Consider the following 19,565-nt stretch of genomic DNA (forward strand, 5'->3'; position numbering starts at 1 on the left):
CTTGACCGACGATACTCTGACAAGTTCATGCTATAGCGAGACTCATAAAGTCATAGGAAACTATACGAAATTTGATGACAAGGTTGCCAATTCTTTCTATCTACCGCCTTTTATAGTTGATAGATGTAGCTTTTTATAGCTGTGACTCAAGTCATCCCGGTACATCTGATGTAATATCAATAGTTCAAACTTGTTATTGATGATCAATGCTATCTCAAATATGTATTTCATTCACCAATATAATGAATAGAATAGAATAGAATTTTATTGGTCATAAAATATTCACATGAATACATGGACTTCGTCAATTTTTTAACACTAAAGTAAGTCAAAACAAACATAAAAACACTAAGATCAGTCAGTATTAGTACGATAAAATAACACATGAATCACATAAAACGATTCCAATCTATTCTAAAATAGTCATGTACGGTGTACAAACATTCATCAATTAACACTGATTTCAATACTTTTTTAAATTGTGTGCATGTGAGTTCCTTCAAGTGGTCAGGTGTGGAGTTATGTAATTTGATAGATGTGAAGTGCCAGTTTCTTTGTGATTTAGTGTGACTGTACAACGGAATTCTAAGTTTGTGTCTATTTCTTGTATTTAAACTATGGAAGCTATTAGAATCATACTTATTCAAATTGCCTTGTTCATATCATAATATTTTTAAGACATATAACAACGGCAACGTCAGGATACCTAGGTGGATGAAATATGGTCTACAATGTGCATTATATGGTAGCTTGCATATTATACTTATTGCTTTATTTTGAAGAACAAAAATTGGTTTGGCGTTTACACTGTTTGCCCAAAGCATTATTCCGTAAGAAAGGAGACTCTGGATGTGTGCATAGTAAATATCCACTAGTACAGACACATCCACAGTTACACAAAGTCTCCGTAACATATACAATCCTTTGGCCATCCTACCTGACAAATAGTCAATATGTGCATCCCACGACAGACAAGGGTCAATAAAAACACCTAAAAACTTCAATGGAGTCTCATCCTAAACCTTTCTGAATGCAAAGTAAATGTCAGCGGTTTTACTATCATTGAGAGAAAGATTATTTGCTGCACAGTCTTTTAGAAACAAATAACTTTGATTCCTCTCACATGTATCTATCTCACTCAACATAATTAATCCTATCTCAATTATGTATTTCATTCACCAAGATATCTGATGTTTTCAATTCATTTTAGATCAAACTATACAAATTTGTAAAACATAAACTAATTGTATTATAAGGCTCAACTCACACTTACGCCACTCAATTCGAGAAGGGACTCGACTCTGGTCGACAGCATGTGTTTTCAAATGGTGACACTCAGACCAGTCGATTCTAGTCTCTGCGACGTCATCATTTGAAAACACTTGCTCTCGACTAGAGTCGAGTCTCTTCTCGACCTGAGTCGCGTAAGTGTGAGTTGAGCCTTAGGATTTAATAATATTGTAATTTGTAATTTTTCAAGAAAATGGCTGATCTTCGATGGTCCGGTTGACGCGGTGTGGATTGAGAACATGAACACAGTACTGGACGACAACAAAAAGCTTTGCCTGATGTCTGGTGAAATAATACAGCTGGCGCCCACCACAAACCTCATCTTCGAGACAATGGACCTCGATGTCGCTTCTCCTGCCACAGTCAGTTCCATTTCTAAATCTTTTCTTGAAGATTCTATCATAGAGAAACAATAGCGTGAGTAGATATCCCATGGTATAGAGCGTTTATGTCGCAACTTTTACTGTTATCTCAAGCCCATAGTCAACGTAGTTCTTTCCCGTGATGTTGTGTGACGCTGGTAGTCTCTCATATTGTGCCGTTCATACACTCTCACCCCGCCAAAACATTAAAAATCAACAGTAATCTATAATAATCGGCTTGAGATAACAGTAAAAGTTGAGCCCTATACCATGGGATATCTACTTACGCTATTGTTTCTCTATGATTCTATCTGTAGCACCATTGAATTTTGTGATTGATAATCGTGAAGCAAGTCGGAATAGCATTGTTTCATTAAATCTCCATCACAAATAATATATAACATAATATAGACTCAGTGGTCGCGCTGATATGCTCAGATGAATTAAGAATCATGCGCTACTACTCCCTTTGGATCAGTGACCGCTCAAACCAACTCCTCATATGATTTATGAGTTGTAAAATCGCTTTTCGGTGGTTCAGAACCCACCTAAAACGTTAAAACTGTCCATTACTCTCTCATCCGCCTCATGCCGCCCACGCACAAGCCTAGAGCTCATGTGGGAATCACCCTCAGCAAAAAAATTAATAAATAAAATATTTGGGGCAAACAAGAATTATGAACTGGATTAGGCTAGGCCTACAGAACGTAGCAACTACTGTATTGTAGGCCAAGAAGTATTTCATAGTTGATTCATTAACTATTTCTTAGTTAATTCCTACCAATAATTACTGGGAATCGGAAAATAAGTATGTTGAAATCTTTCAAATTCTACTTACATACTTGAAAGTCGTTTAACACAAGAAAATTAAATTGGAAAAATCATATTCGAATGACAGCTTCAGTTGTACCTCTATAGCCTATGCTTTTTGGGAATGAGTTTCAAAAATTTCCCACAAATAGTACGTTTCTATCGGTTTTTAAAATCTGTCTAACTCTTTCGATTTCTTCTTAGCTGAATCTCTAATGTCATGTTATATGCTCGTTTGTGAAATAAATAAATTTATTTATTTTGTGAATGACGACCAAAATGTTTCAAACTTTTGTACACAATGTCAGCGAAGGATTGGAGGCTTTGATCTTTCAGTTTTATTATAATCCTCAATACCGATTGGAGAAAAGAGACTTTCTCACCTATCAATACCAATTTGACAAAAAATGAAAGAATTCTGGCACATGATTAGTTGAGAACATATGGGATGTATGAGAATGCATAGGAAAGTTTCAATGTTATCTAAATTGAAACAGTGTGTTGAAACATGAGAGACCATGACGTTGGAAACGTTCAAATTCAATACAAATGTGTGCCTGTTCTAATTACTTCTCTCCAATAAGTTGGAGGCTGGTTTATTGACTAAAATAGACCTATATTCAATATCCATAAAGCCTTACGCCTATAGTTAAACTACTGTTCAGATTCTAATTCATATTATCAAATATTGTAGAAGATAAAAATGGAATATTTTGTGCAGGTCTCAAGATGCGGAATGATCTACATGGAGCCAGCTTCTCTCGGGTGGCACTGCTTGCTCGAGTCTTGGATCAATGGTCTCCCCGAAGCAATACCTCACCAGAAACGACAGATTATTAAAAATCTGTTTATTAGATTTTGTCCTCCCATTTTCTTCTTTCTCCGCAGATCTACTTTTGCTAGAGTGAGTATTTATCTTATACCAAACAATGTCCATTCCTAGTACTCCGCGTCTATACATGGAGATCTCTATGGTGAGAGAAGGAGGGGGAAATAATAACGTGTCCATTAAGGTTTTCAAGTAATAGTAGAAGTAGTACCCAGACGTAGATAGTTCAGTAATGAGAAAAATCATTGAAATTACAGTGGCGTGAAGACAGCCGAACTCTTTCTCGATTGAATTATCAATGACTACGTACAATTGACAGGTACTGGATAGAAGGATTTTTATGATAATATACGAGCGTTGAAATACTGCTGAATCCTATCATATTAAGCGAGCAGTTTCTGTATATATTTTTATATTTATCTGGTTATTTTTATATCTGGTTATTTATGTCCAACGCATTTCGGAAACGGCTCTAACGATTTTCACGAAATTTGGAACATAGTAGGTTTATGATATAAAAATTCTATTGCACTAGGTCTCATCCCTGGGAAAACTAGCTGAAGGACATGGAAAGGATAATAATTATTCATCCTTGGGAAAACATAAGATAATTTCGTCGTCTAACGATAACAGAAGATGCGTGTGTGGGAGAGAAACCGAATTATTTCCAGCTGTGTAATCAATCAGCTTATCTCACAAGATATATAAATCTAGAAATAATTTTAATCGGCTTAATCAAAATAATCTGATTTGTTGACATGACATGGTATATCATTCTAAATTATATTATATCATAATATTCAAAGTGAATCATTATTTTACAGTTTTAAGTGATTAGTGAGTGTTTTTTAATTTGGTTTGTAAACAATATAAATTAGAACTTTTCTGTTTTCAAATGTTTGGACTGAAAATTGGACCTCAATTCAAGCGTATGGAACATAACCCACTCTTTTTACTATTTATAGTGTATAAATCAAAATTCGGGGAAGAAACAGTTTTGGCTGTGCCTGTTAGTCCTTCCCCAATCATTTTAAAGAATTGTGTTCTGTTTATCAATAATTTATAAATAAATAACGAGCGAAGCTCGGTACCCCGATATTTGTATTAATGAATAATATTGTCACTATATCACTATGTACACTAAGAATTGATGCTATAATGAATTCTGTTAGCTGATAGTATTGGTTCCTCAGACTCTCCAAGAAGTTTCTCCCCTCATCAATAAGGGCCAAGCCAAACGAAGCGTTTTTAGATGAGTCCGCAGGGCAGGAAGCTCCTCGATTGATTGATTATTCATTTCATTGACAATCAAAAATCTTAATTAAAATATAATATGATTGGTAGAAGACAACAGACATAGCCCAAAACTGTCTTCTCCCAAATTTTTACAAATAAAAGTTTCAAAAAAAGAATTGATTATCAGCTGATTGCCGACCACCAACCCAATCAGACAATCGGAAAGCTTTCTGTCCTGCCAAGTCGTCTAAAAAACGCTTCATGTGGCTTGGTCTCAAGTATCAGAAGGGAGCTATCCTATTCTGTTAGACTCTTAATTCATTTTCACGTTAGATGCCCTGAAATTAATCAGTTCCAACCTGAAGAACACGCCTAAGCCAGCAAGCATTAATTTCTTTATCCATCTTAATTTCTTTTTATTTCATATTTGTATACTTTTTACATGTTTCCCATTCTAATAATCTGTGTGTGACTTATTGTATTTGTTCTATTTGATTAGGAAATATTTCCAACGTCTGATTCAAATTTGATTCGAAGTTTGATGGCTCTTTATGATAGCTTTTTGGATGACTATCACGATGAAAAAATAGTGAATGCTATGCCTGAGTTGGATGTGCGTGCTCAGTTTGAGGTGAGAATCTATAAAATGCTATTTATGAGAAATTCTCATTATATTCACTACTCTTCAATCAGTTCTATATGTCTCCAAAAGGTATCTCTATTGCACCAACGTGCTAACATATTCCATCATTTCCTGTTTTTCCAAGAATTCTATTCTTTTATTGAGAATAATGTTCATTCATTGAATAACTTTGTGTGTAGTGGTGAAGGAGATACTGTGACGGTTATCCAACTTGAATGAAAGTATAATTTATCTCAACCACTCATTTTCCAAATAAAACTAGATTAGGCCTAATTACTACAGTAACTATATTACCCACAGTATGACCATTGACTGTCACGCTTCTGATTGGTTAGCTCGGTCACATGGTACAAATCCGCCATTAAGATTCCAAACAAACTTTCAAGTCCTATCTTATAGCATTAGACATTTGGAACTTATCACTTATTTTACCGATTGGAAACATATTATGAACTTAATATGAGTTTGATATATCATTTTCGAAGAGAAATTGATTATACTTTAATATAGACAAAAAAGATAACTTTAAAAAACACTAATAAAGCTTAAAACATCAATTTTCCTTTCCTCGGACTCCTCGCGGACCACTTCTAGAGCTTTCGCGGACAACTTATTGGGAACCAGTGATCTATATAAATTTGTAGACATAAATTTCATTTTTGTGTATTTCCTCATCCCATTTATTGGATTGAACTTCAAATAATCCAATTTCAAAATATTTTTTGTGGCTCAATTGAATATAACATTTTATGAAATATTTAACCATGATTAAATGCTGATTAAAGACGTCTTGACTTCTCTGATTGATTCTCTTCAGTACTGAGTACTCTACCCATAAGATGTTGGTACAATAGCTATTGATATGATTTTCGAGTTGCATTACCACGAGCAGTGGTTAAGATTAGAAATATCACTAAATATAAGCAATAATGGTTATGTGTGTTATTTTTCAATTTCTTAAATGTTTATTAAATCCATCAAGTAGTACTATGGCTCTTCCAGAGTTTATATTCAATGTTGTGCTTTACAATATTTTCGTCAGACTTATTGGCTGAATAAAACAAACTATTTAAATGCTATGGAATATATTGTGATGAGAATTCCATCATGCTTCTAGAAATAGATATGAGAACTTTATTATTTGTCAATGGAACAAAATTTATTACAATATCATGACACATTTCAAAAGTTTTATGGCATTTTTTTTAGAAATTCAGCTTCCAGGCTACGTTACCTACTTTTCATTTTTACTCGCTATTATCTACGATTTACTATTTCAAGTTCCAAAACTATATAGAGAATATAGAAAAAACATGAAAGAAATTATATCGAAGTTAATAATCACAAAAATATACTTTAATAGTTAAAAGCAAGCGATTTTACTTATAATCCCATATAAGCTCCATTGTAAAATTCAAATATTTGGAATCTTCATGGCGGCGGCGGGAAAAAAATCCAATGGCCATACTGTGGGTAATATAGTTACTGTACTAATTACTAGCTTATACAAGATTGAAGATAATACAAGCCAATAATTTCTTTCTTTATATACATTATAGATATAGATATTTTTTGAGAGTTTTCTGACAACTTTTGAACTCTATTTGGCAGGGGACCCTCTTTTTCCTTACATTCTTTCTTTTACTAATCCTATTGAAAACAGGACTAAGATTTGACAGTTCTCTGGCTGCTTTTGGATTCTATTTGGCGGGGAATCTTTCTTTTCTTTTATATAGCCTCCTAAAAACAAATGTACTCTTAGCTGCTCTCTCCTATTATTCATTGTTATCATTGTTATGGTTTACCTGACAACTTTTGAACTCTATTTTGTAGGGAATCTTCTTCTTCTCGTGCATCTGGTCACTAGGAGGCGCCCTGGACAGCAGAAGCAGAGAGCAGTTCAGTGTTCTGTTTAGAGCGTTGATGGACAAGGAGTTTCCTCAGTCGGTGGCCGCTGACTTTGGCCTGCCAGAGGAGTTCTGCAAGGGTCCTTCCAAGCCCTACATCTTCACCATTCCCGATCAGCTCACTGTTTTCGACTATCGGTATACCAGAGAGGTCAGTTGGCTATCAAATAAATAGATTGTTTTGAAAAATGTTACATTTATTATTGGGTGTCTGTGTAGTTTCAGAGTTCCTATAGTAACATTGAAATTTGATATCCTATTATATTAAGCGAGCAATTTCTGTATTTATATATCTGGTTATTTATGTTCAACGGATCTCGAAAACGGCTCTAACGATTTTCACGAAAGTTGGAACACATTAGGTTTATGATATAAAGATTCGATTGCACTAGGTCTCATCCTTGGGAAAACTCGCTGAACGACATTAAAAGGATAATTCATCCATGACTGAAACAGCTGTGGAGAGTAAAAAAGCGAGTGAGCGAGTGAGTATGTGAAAAATCAAAATATCGCATCCCCGAAATTCATAAGATGACTTATAGCCAGCTGTGAAATATGAACACGATCATTTTAAAGAATTGTGTTCTGTTTATCAATAAATAAAAATAACGAGCGAAGCTCGGTGCCCCTGTATTATCATTGATGTATTATCTCATTTCTATTCATACAAAACATACTGAAGATTATTCACATAATTCTTCCAGAGAATATAATAATATTGAAGACAATGAAGCAAAGTTTACGAGAGAAGGTTATCCAATCCTTTGAAGTAATAATGATAAAAAAGTAAGAAGCTAAATTTGTTAAAGAAAAGTCAAAAGAAACGTTGAATGTACAACGTACAAGCGGCATTTTAAAATTTACATTTTTTTAAATTTAGCTCCGCTTATATTCATCATAAAATGGGTGATGGAAATAATATGGAATTCTGTGTAATTCATCGTACATCGAATATTTCCTGGACCATTTATTGACAATCAACAACTATGAAAACATTAAATTCATCATTGAAACACTGATTTAACCTATCTATTTTGTTTTAATTCATCACTTTACTGATAGATATCACTACCAATTGATTGAGAAGAATATATGTTTTCGGAATAATAAATTATGCATGACTAAGCACATAGGAAGTCCGTATTGACTATTGAGATGTAAATGGAAATATTGATTGTCAAATAAATTTCATGATTCACCAAATAAAGTCAAGTGTGACATGATATACATTGACTTCTTGGCGGTACGAAGTTTGCCGGGTTAGCTAGTATTGGATAATAATTGGGTGAAGAGTAAAGAGATGAGAAAATATATTTTAGGAATGACTATTTTAACATATTTCTTCGATCAACACAGATTACTTTAACTAGACTACTGGGATAAAGCTGGATTCGCACACGACAACAGTGACAGTGAAAATATAATTTCCATAAGTTCAAATGGTATCACTCATTATCACTCGACCGGGCTGAGTGGAAATAGAACAATTCGAACTCAAGGAAATTATATTTTCACTGTCACTGTCAAATGGGGTTGAAAGCATGATTCAGTCAGTGGGTGAACATTTCACTCACTTAAAGCATAAAGTAAATATAGCACAAGAAGATATCCTCTGGTATAGGGTGTTTATGTTTCAATTTTCATTGTTAACTCGAGTTGATAGTCCTAGTAGTGCTTTTTCGTGAAGCTATGTGACGCTGGTAGTCTCTCATACTGTGCCGTTCTTACACTCTCACCCGGTCAAAACAGAAATAATAGACAGTATTTGACAGTAATCGGCTTGAGTTGACAAAAAATCTGCTTGAAATTTGGAACTTAAACAACCTATATCATGGGATATCTTCTTATGCTATCTTTTCTCTTTTGTATCACCATAAATGATACAGTATCACCATAAATGATACAGTATCACCATAAATGATACAGTATTACCATAAATGATACAGTTTCACCACAAAATGATACAGTATCAACTCAAAATGATACAGTATCAACTCAAAAAAACGGCTTGAAATTTGGAACATGAACGTCCCATACCATGGAATATCTTGTGCTATTTTATCTAAGTATGTGAATTCTATTCCTATAGGGGGTAATATAGGCAACCCGCCGTGCATCATAGCTCTATTTTCTCAAGGTGTCAACTTCATTCAACCAATGAAAGTCTTGGACTTCAATATCCACTTGTACTTCGTGTTTGTGTGTTATCTCAGACCCCAGATATTTAAATTCTTCAACTTTCTCAAATAACTTTTTCAAAGCTACTGTCTCCAACTACAAACTGTCATTCATTTCCTTGAACATTTCTTCTACTACCGTGCATTTTCGTGAATAAGCAATCCAATTTTTATGAAAGATTGAAATCTATTGTCAGTTTGAAATGGGATAATTAAATTTCAATTTATTAAAACACACAATACAAGACAAAACAAAATGGCAAAGAATTACAAAACACAATAAAATGTTACAAATATAAAAACCATGGGCTTTGTGGTTGGGTGTGTTGGAGAAGAGAAAAAAAAGAGAGGAAGATACTTAGCCAACTATGGTTTCCCATGTAATAGGCAGGCAAATTATTTCTTTTACTATATTTAAAAAAATATTATCCTGTATAGTGAAATATCCTGTTCATCTTCTTAATTCTCGAAGATATTTTTGTCAAGTTTGAAATGAACAAATTATTTCATTGTATATTTAAAAAAATATCATTCTGTATAGTAAAATATTCTGTTAATCCTAGATGATGTTTTTTGAACATCAACTAATATTCGAATTTATGTTGGCAGGGAAAAGGCAAATGGAAGCCATGGGCTGACGAGCTGGGTTCTGTGGCTCCTATACCCAGAGACATACCAGTGAATCAGATCATAGTGGCGACTGTGGAAACTATACGCACTATGGCGCTCCTGTCACTGCTTGTCACTCATCAGAAGCCTCTCATGCTGGTTGGGCCCACTGGAACCGGAAAGTCGGCTTACACAACGGTAACCAACATAAATTCAAATCATTATAATTCTTATTTGAAAAGGGGCAATTGAGAATGAAATAAATGTCTAAACTAGTCGTGTTTCATTTTTAAATATTACAACGGTACTAGTTATTTCCTATAATTCTCATAGGCCTACTTACTACACACTCATCTATTTCTAAAGGGCCACTCGAAAGGGTACTTGTTTATTCTATATAATAAACTTACCTGATTATAATGTATTATGATATCATCAATATTGAAATATAGTTGATCGAAAAAGTGTTCTATTTTTTATTACAATAATGATAATTAAACGTAGCTTTTGAAAAACGTTTGCAATTAAAAAAAGAAGATTTTACCAGTTTAATAAATTTATTAAATATATTTGCAGGAATATTTGTTGAAGAAAGTTGACACGGGGACTTACCAGCCATTGTTCATAAATTTCTCTGCACAGACATCCGCCAATCAAACGCAGGATATCATCATGAGCAAACTGGATAAGAGGAGGAAAGGTATGTTAATAAAATTAAAGTTTCAAATATGCGAATGAAAATAAATTGAAAATTGCATTTGTTGAAATGCTAATTAATAATTATTACTAAACGAATATCCCAATTAAATTCTGTAAATCATCACCATTTATTTAGAATTTCCATCTAGCTGTTCACCCTGTCAATATTTGCTGTAGATGTCTTCGGGGTGATTCACAGCATTTAATTAGGATATTTGTCTGATAATAATTTGTAAAATATGCATTTTTCAGCCAACATCTCAATTCATATGTCATTAATGAGTTTTCAGAGGTGATGTTTACAATTTTAGAATCATCATATAACATAGTTCATGATATTTTTCTTGAGCTAAGACATCATTGACCTGTGATTCAATAATCACACAAGTATATACACAAATATAAAAATTCGACTCAGTCACTGTCGATGTTGTAGAACATCCATCAACAACAAAGTTCCATAATGAACCTGACCTGTGTGGTCACGAAACCATGGTCCTGTACCAAATAAAACTGTAGAATTTGACGATATATGAGTGTCTTTCATTAGGGTATAACAGAAATATAAGTTGTATGGTGTTATTTTAGGAATCTACGGGCCTCCCCTGGGCAAGAAGTGTGTTGTGTTTGTGGATGACGTGAGTATGCCTCTGAAAGAGATCTACGGAGCGCAGCCACCCATTGAGATCCTGCGTCAGTGGCTCGATCACCAGACTTGGTATGATTTTGCTAGCTTTACACCACTTCACAACGTCTATATTGAAGTCGTGAGAGCCTGGAGATTCACTTCAAACTTGGACGGAATTGGTTGAATGGGTTGCAATGATGTTATTTTGTATAGGAAGAAGGATGCTGACAGTTTAATAAGTGATAAGTGAATCTCACTAGGCTCTCACGACTACATTATAGACATTCTCTTAACGTATTGAATAATGTATATGATATATATTACCACTATTTATACAGAGTGTTTCCGAACTCCCTACCAATATTCTAGGGCAGTGGTTCTCAAACTTTTTACTTCAAGCCCCCCCTGCATAATTCAGCTGTAAGCCGGACCCCCTACATGTATAAGCATAGACTACTATACATGTTTTACATATACGTATACGTACTTATATACCTAAATATTTTACACTCAATATTTATCTAGTTAAGTTTTGCACATTCTATACATAACCCAATGTTGCAATAGTTTCAATCATAATGGAACAACAAATTCTATACAAACAATAAATTATAATTTATTCAGGTACTATAGCTACTATAGTACATAGTTGTTATTTTTGTTTGTCATAGAAATTAACAATACAAAGAGCGTCAACGTGAAGGATGAGCTTGTTTTTTTCGCACAGAGTTTGTTGAAACGAGGTGTCAGCTCTGATAACGCTACTCCAAGTTCCTGGGTCACATCCAGTCTTGATCTATATTCACTTTTCATGGCAGCTAGAACAGAAAACCCAGTTTCATACGGATAAATTGTAGCAAATGGAGTCATTATCTTCTATGCCTTTTTACTTAAAATTGGGTGTTCTTTTTGCACACTAATCCAGAAGAATGTAAGAGAATATTCTTCAAACTTCATTTTAAGCGCAAAGTCACCTTGGAGATCAATGAGGTTTTCTTTTTTATCATGTTGAGGGAGCACTTATTGATTGAGAATTTGAATTTGACAATACGTTTGATATGAATATTTTATGAATAAAAATTACTCACATGTAATTTTAAAAATAGAAAGATTGCTTATCGTGATTATTTGAGAGGTAAATTTTAAAAAAATCCAACCAAGCTTTGCGCCCCCCCCCCTGAGCATTCATCGCGCCGCCTTGGGGGTCGCGCCCACACTTTGAGAAGCACTGTTCTAGGGCATTGTTCCTAGGTATAAAAAATATCTGAATATTATTTTCAAACTGTCCGAAAGTATAACTCATTGAGAATTCCTTGTGCAGTGTAAATTCAACAAAAATGACTGTCATAATCTTTCAGCTAATACGATATTAAGAACTCTTATACTTATATAGGTTTCTATATGTGAGCATGAACAATATAACGTAAATTTATTGACAATCCTTTGACTCTACATAGTGAAAACATTCTCCATTATAAATTATTTTTGGCCGCTTTTTTCCAATACCGTTGATCGAGAATCCGATATTTCTCTTTCTCAACTTTTTGAGCTGTCAACATGTTTAATAGACATTCTTGTTATCGATATATTGCAACAACATATCTACTGTATAACAGAAATGAACTATTTATTGATATTTATATAAAGTTTGTCATATTTTCTATAATTTAAGAATACTATTCCATAATTTGCTACTCATTCTTTTCAGTCATTGGCTTATTATGAACTGTCTTTGCTCCTATCCAAATTCCGTTTTATACGTTTATATACGTTTTATATATTATACGAAATATTTGGCCGGGTGAGAGTGTGAGAATGACACTGTATGAGAGGCTACCAGTGACACATACAGCTTCACGAAAAAGAAACTACTAGCACTATCGGCTTGTGTTAACAATGGAATGCAAAACATAAACGCCCTATACCATGGGATATCTCCTTATGCTAACTTTTCTCTATGATATTATTTATTATATTATATACATGACTACTAGCACTATCGGCTTGAGTTAACAGTGAAATTTGAAACATAAACGCTCTATACCATGGAATACCTCCTTATGCTATATTTTCTCATCGACACCGATATATTTGTGCCATGAATAAGTTGGTTGCAATATATGCCCAGGTACGACCGCAAGGACGTGGTTCCTATGAAACTGGTTGACGTACAGATGGTGTGCGCCATGGGCCCGCCCAGCAGCGGCAACACGGTGACGCCCCGCTTCAGCCGCCACTTCAACTGTGTCGTCATCAACGAGTTCCCCGATGACGTCATGGTCACCATCTTCAGCAAGATTATGCTCTGGCATCTGGACACGCGCGGCTTCAGCAAGGAGTTCGACCCGTGCATCGATCAGATGGTGTTTGCCACCCTCTTCATTTACAAGCAGAGTTTGGCCAATCTGTTGCCCACACCATCCAAGTCTCACTACCTGTTTAATCTCAGGGATTTCGCTAGGGTCATACAAGGTATGATTTTAACTATAGGCTGCAGTATACTTATAGTGCCGGTTTCCGAGCTCGGGATTTAGCTAAGTTCTAGACTTTAAACAGCTGGAGTCAGAAAATTTGCTTTCCGAAACGTAGTCGTAGTTTTTATGATCTCATTTCTATAATTGGAAACGTTTCTTCTTGACGAAATGGAACATTCCTAAATAATTCAAAATAGGTGAAACGTTACACTATTTTCTCTTTATTCTATTTTGTGTTCAATTTTCCATTTTTTTTTGAAATTCATTTTAAATGTGGGCTGCGACTACGCCCCGTTCCGGAAAGCCTATATTCTGCTCCATCTGTTTGAAGTCAATAAGATTAAATTCTAAAGCCTATAGATTATGAAAGGATGCTATAGTGAGGTCCACGTTATAATGGTAGTTTTTGATTAACGTTGGTATTGCTTTCCTTGTCTATTATTCAACAAAGCAGATAGAGTTGTCCTAAAAATGATTGGATGCACCAAGGAACTAGAGAAAGTAGTTTTCCAGATTCCTCATGTTGAACTCATTTTATTGGAGCTGTTGCATAAAAATAGTAGACGTCTTGAATAGGTGACAGTAATACTTTCAATAGACAAGCCCAATTTTATCCCATGAACGCCGTTCTTTGTGGGTCTAGCGAAAGCACATATAGTGAGGTCCACGTTATAATGGCAGTACTTGATTAACAATGGTGTTGCTTTTCATGTCTATCATTCAACAAAGCAGATAGCGCTGTCCTTTTCTAGCTCTGCAAAGTTGTCAGATCGTTTTTAACAATTTGGAAATATAATTAATATTGAAGAAATATTAATTCTCAATTTTGAAAATGTACTTTCTAATCATTGAAAAATATAATTTCTTGTTAAATAAAATATAATTGATTATTTTAAATGAGAATAAACAGTTAATATTACATCAATAAACCTGTGTCAGCTAGCGTCTATAGTAGGCATTGACAAGACAGAGGATCGGAAACGTTTTTTCTGCTATCTTTCTCCACTGCCATTATAACGTGGGCCTCACCATAGCAAAATATACCCTTATACTGCTTGAATTCTTCTCTTTACTCTTTCAGACATTTCAATGAGCTGTTTTTTTTTCAAGGTGTGCTGCTGTCAGTGCCGGAAGCAATGGAGGATCTGATGTCGATGAAGCGACTGTGGGTGCACGAGATACTGCGCGTCTACTATGATAGGCTGGTTGATGACGAGGACAGAAAATGGCTGATCACCATGCTGCACCGTGTCTGCCACGAGTACCTCGACGAAGACATCAATAGAATGTTCGAGCATCTCGTACAGGAGAAGGAGAATCCTGAGGGATTGGTAAGTGCAGAAATTGAGTTTTTGTATAAAAATAATAAATCAAAGAACTGTACCTTTTATAACAATTTTTTTTCACTCCATTATTTCATTTGTGCTTTGATTTTTATGTAAAAACAAGTAGCTCTTAACAATAAAGCGGTTATGAGTTTCTGTTATTTTCGTAATTAGTCAACCGTATTAAAAGTAATTTCCTTCTTTATTTGCCGGATTCAAGCTGGATTCCTATAATATAGAAATATGTTAAATATAAAGAAAATAAAAATCTATACCATTTTCAAGTGATTTTCATATCACTTGAAAATGGCATAAATGACCGAAACATGTTGTGATAAAATATTTTAAAAAAGGGTACTGAGATACGTTTCAAGGTCCCTCGAGTCCAAAAAAGTGTTTTTTAGTATTGGTCTGTATGTGTGTGTGTGTGTGTGTGTGTGTGTGTGTGTGTGTGTGTGTGTGTGTGTGTGTGTGTGTGTGTGTGTGTGTGTGTGTGTGTGTGTGTGTGTGTGTGTGTGTGTGTGTGTGTGTGTGTGTGTGTGTGTGTGTGTGTGTGTGTGTGTGTGTGTGTGTGTGTGTTTGAGTGTATGTGCGTCTGTGTACACGATATCTCATCTCCCAATTAACGGAATTACTTGAAATTTGGAACTTAAGGTTCTTACAATATAAGGATCCGACACGAACAATTTCGATCTAATGTAATTAAAGATGGCGGATAAAATGGCGAAAATGTTGTCAAAAACAGGGTTTTTTGCTATTTTCTCGAAAACGGCTCCAACGATTTTGATAGAATTTATACCTAAAATAGTCATTGATAAGCTCTATCAACTGCCACAATTCCCATATCTGTAAAAGTCCCAGGAGCTCCGCCCCATCTATGCAAAGTTTGATTTTAGATTCCCAATTATCAGGCTTCAGATAAAATTCTAATTCTTAATTCAGATAAATAAAAAAGTGGAAAAGATTGAGCATGAAAATCTCTACAATTAATGTTCAGTAACATTTTCACCCGAAATTTAAAAAAAGCTCGAAATTCGATTAAATGTTATTATTTCAATTGCAAACTGTTGGCAACTGTTGATTCTATTAAATCATTCACTATGAAGAGATAGCAAGCTGGTTAGGAGAATATATGGTCCAGTGCAGGAGAATGGTGCGTGGAGAATCAGAAAGAATGCTGAAATTGAAGAAATCCTGCAAGGTAAAAATATTCTCCGTTTTGTCAAGGCGAGAAGAATAGATTGGCTTGGACACGTGGAAAGAATGCCGGAGAAAAGAATGCCAAGAACGATGCTCTATGAGAAGTTGGAGGCTGTGAGAAGAAGAGGGAGACCTAGGGCACGATGGATGCAGGATGTGGAAGGAGACTTGAGAGTAATTGGAGTGAGAGGATGGAAAGAAAAGGCAGGAGATAGAGAAGCTTGGAGGCGGATTGTGGAGGAGGCCAAAGCCCACATAGGGCTGTAGCGCCAGGATAAGAAGAAAAAGATGAAGAGATAGCAGACTTCATGTGTCTCCAGCGTTATTGTCCTATCACCAGCTGGCTTAGATCTTTGGATAGTAGATTTGAGATGCGCGTGAACACTAGTGTCAGGTGATCAATTTTCATAACATCAAGGAAAGTTGTGTGAGTGCGCCACACCAGTTTTTTCTCTATAGGGCTACTACTATTGAAGTATAGAGTCGATCCATGTTTCATTAATTAAATATTGAATTGTACTGGATAATTTTTATTTTATTTGAATAAAAAAGTCTCTTATGTCTTTCAGGTTGGAGAAACGGAACTTCGTCGCTTGATCTACTGTGACTTCGCCAATCCAAAAGCAGACACTCGGAATTATATTGAAGTAACTGATCATCAGAACCTGACCAACATTGTTGAAGGCTACTTGAACGAGTACAACAACATGAGCAAGAAACCAATGAATCTGGTTCTATTCAGGTAAGAGGTGGAAATTTACCAAAAAATGACAAATTACTTGAAAAATTATTTATGTATTCAATGATAAACCCAACATAATTCATTGAAATGATTGGGAATGGGCCAATAGGTATCGCTCTTGAAGAGTTGACACTAGTTTTGTTGAGATAAAGTTGAAGCGTACTTGATATATATTTTATTGTATTTCAATATATTTTTGTATGAAAGTTTTGTGAAGGGAACAACTACAAGACTTAACCTATTTCGGACTATGTGTAACCTTACACATAAGTACCTTGACACCTTTTTATATATGTTTTAGGAAAGAATATTATAATCACCCCGACAAATATTATTATAGTAGGGTATCATAATTAGGACTAAGTTCAGTATTAGCAACTTTTTTATGTATAATATAATAATTATGTCTATGTTTTGTCAATAAACTCCTTTGGTTGCAATTCATTGGCAATCAGAGAAATTATTATGTGAATTTGGGAGAGGAATAGCACAAGGTTACCTTATATTTTCTCTCCCTATCATTTTTGATGTACTTGTACTTGTATGAATCAATAAAGAAATAATAGAGTAGCCCAAAAAATAAAAGTGATTATCTTGCAATTATTTGTGCTTGTACTGCCTCTAGACGTGGAAAGTAGGGATTCACTAGCGTCCAGTGCTCTTCATCAAGTCATTTTCCAACAATGTTCATCTACCAAACATGATAAGGCTCAATAGAAATTGATGTACTGAAAGATATGGTTAAAGAAAGAGAGCTGCTGAATAGTATAAAAGCGAGAAAGTTGCAGTATTTGGGGCATATAATGAGAAACCCACACCGTTATGGTATCATACAGTGCAAGGAAGAGTAATGGGAAGGAGAGGGGTCGGCAGAAGAATAATTTTATGGCTAATTAATCTGAGATCCAGATTCTTCATGAATACCGCGGAATTATTTCGTGCAGCTGTGGATAGAATGAAGGCTACACATGTAGCCATCCAGGTTTTCAAGATAAACCTTGTCATTAGTAATATTGATTTATAATTTGATTAAACCCCAAATTGATCATTAATTTTTTCCAGATTATTCTTGGAGTGAAAACCCCTCTGGCATAAACATAAATTTGGATATAACCTGAAAATTTGGACTATATTTTTCAAAAATTGTGTTAGAAATAGTAAGGGATATGCCTGTTTTTTCTTCCACTGCGTATTTTGTCATTGAATGAAATTGATAAATTAGCTAAAGTAATAATTATGAGTGTGAATTTTGTTTTTGCCAACAGATTTGCAATAGAGCATCTTTCTCGCATCTGTCGTATACTGAAGCAACCGCGAAGTCACGCCCTATTGGTGGGGGTGGGGGGATCAGGGCGACAGTCTCTCACCCGATTGGCTGCTCATATTTCGGAGTACGACCTTTTTCAGGTGAGCATTAACAATTCAATTCAAACTGTCAGCATCTCTTCAATGGACGATTGCTCTATCCTTGTCTGTCACTAAGCAGTGACACTCAACCTCTGTCATAATTTGAGTAGCAAATATAATAGATACAGAGAGATTATTTTCAAGCTATCAGCATCACTTAAACGGAGTCTTATTATCTTACTGTATGTCACTAGGCAGTGCTAATAACTGTACCTACTCCAACTTATTGTAATTTGGAGCAATAACACTACAGAATTATTATAGAAATGCATCACACTTTCTGGAAAAGTTGTTCAGTTCATTTCCAAGTTTTGCTTTCCTCAATATGTTTTTACTAGAGGAAATAAATTAATTCATCCATTAAAATTGTGGAACCAGTGTTTGAATTAATGTTCCCCCTGATTCTATAGTTCAGAAGCAGTTTTGACTACTGAGTGGGATGAAATTTTTTCTTGAAAACATCATTCATGAGTTTCGAAATAAAACCACTCGTTAAAGACTACTTATAAAATAATAATTTGTCAACATCTTGATAACCACTGTAGTTAGTGCACTAACTACATTGAGAAACTCTCATGTTTATACGTCTCATTACATTGATCATGAAGGTAAAGTCTACCGATTTGAGAAGTGAAGCCTGCAAGGTATTGAATAATGATTTTACAAGTGCAATTAACAGTGATCTTTATTTGTTCAATCATTCATTCTTCCATTTATTTATTCATTTATACAAATGCTTTTCATAGAAATTATTTGAAGAGAAAACACAGACAACCCTAAACTATGCCCTAATTTATCAGGTCTAATGATTTGATGATATCAATGTAAGTTGTATGTCAGCTAACATTAATAAAAACAATATATCAATAACAATATAATATCAGCTAACATTATTTTTAATGTTTTTCATTCAAGGTTGAAATAAGCAAACAATATGGAATGTATGAGTGGCACGAAGATATCAAAGGAATTCTAAGAAAGGCTAGTGCCAGTGATCTGAATGTTGTGTTTCTGTTTACTGATTCTCAGGTACGCTGAAAATCGAATATATGAAAATATATTGAAATAATTAAATGCATAATAGAATATTTTATTAACTGGCTGAACAGTTTATGAGTATATCCATTCCTATGAATTGTTTTGTTTGAATTAAGTAGTGTTGAGGATATTGTAAATTCTATCTAAATAAATGGATAAAAATTCAAATAGATTCTTGATTTGAACTAT

The 19,565-nt window shown here is 34.6% G+C and overlaps 1 protein-coding gene across 1 annotated transcript in view; it reads left to right on the top strand.

The window, feature by feature from the left end:
- The window catches only part of LOC111047953 (dynein heavy chain 7, axonemal), a 207,161-nt gene that overhangs the window by 88,807 nt on the left and 98,789 nt on the right, over positions 1–19,565 (top strand). The window contains exons 27-38 of the mRNA XM_039422913.1: positions 1,481–1,652; positions 3,184–3,366; positions 5,027–5,158; positions 7,004–7,228; positions 9,864–10,061; positions 10,440–10,563; positions 11,151–11,280; positions 13,319–13,662; positions 14,775–14,995; positions 16,759–16,931; positions 18,197–18,338; positions 19,254–19,367. Of these exons, the coding sequence (XP_039278847.1) occupies positions 1,481–1,652; positions 3,184–3,366; positions 5,027–5,158; positions 7,004–7,228; positions 9,864–10,061; positions 10,440–10,563; positions 11,151–11,280; positions 13,319–13,662; positions 14,775–14,995; positions 16,759–16,931; positions 18,197–18,338; positions 19,254–19,367 (2,158 nt within the window). The remainder of the gene's footprint in view (positions 1–1,480; positions 1,653–3,183; positions 3,367–5,026; positions 5,159–7,003; positions 7,229–9,863; positions 10,062–10,439; positions 10,564–11,150; positions 11,281–13,318; positions 13,663–14,774; positions 14,996–16,758; positions 16,932–18,196; positions 18,339–19,253; positions 19,368–19,565) is intronic.

Source organism: Nilaparvata lugens, chromosome 3 (genome assembly GCF_014356525.2).
Source record: "Nilaparvata lugens isolate BPH chromosome 3, ASM1435652v1, whole genome shotgun sequence".
NCBI lineage: Eukaryota > Metazoa > Arthropoda > Insecta > Hemiptera > Delphacidae > Nilaparvata > Nilaparvata lugens.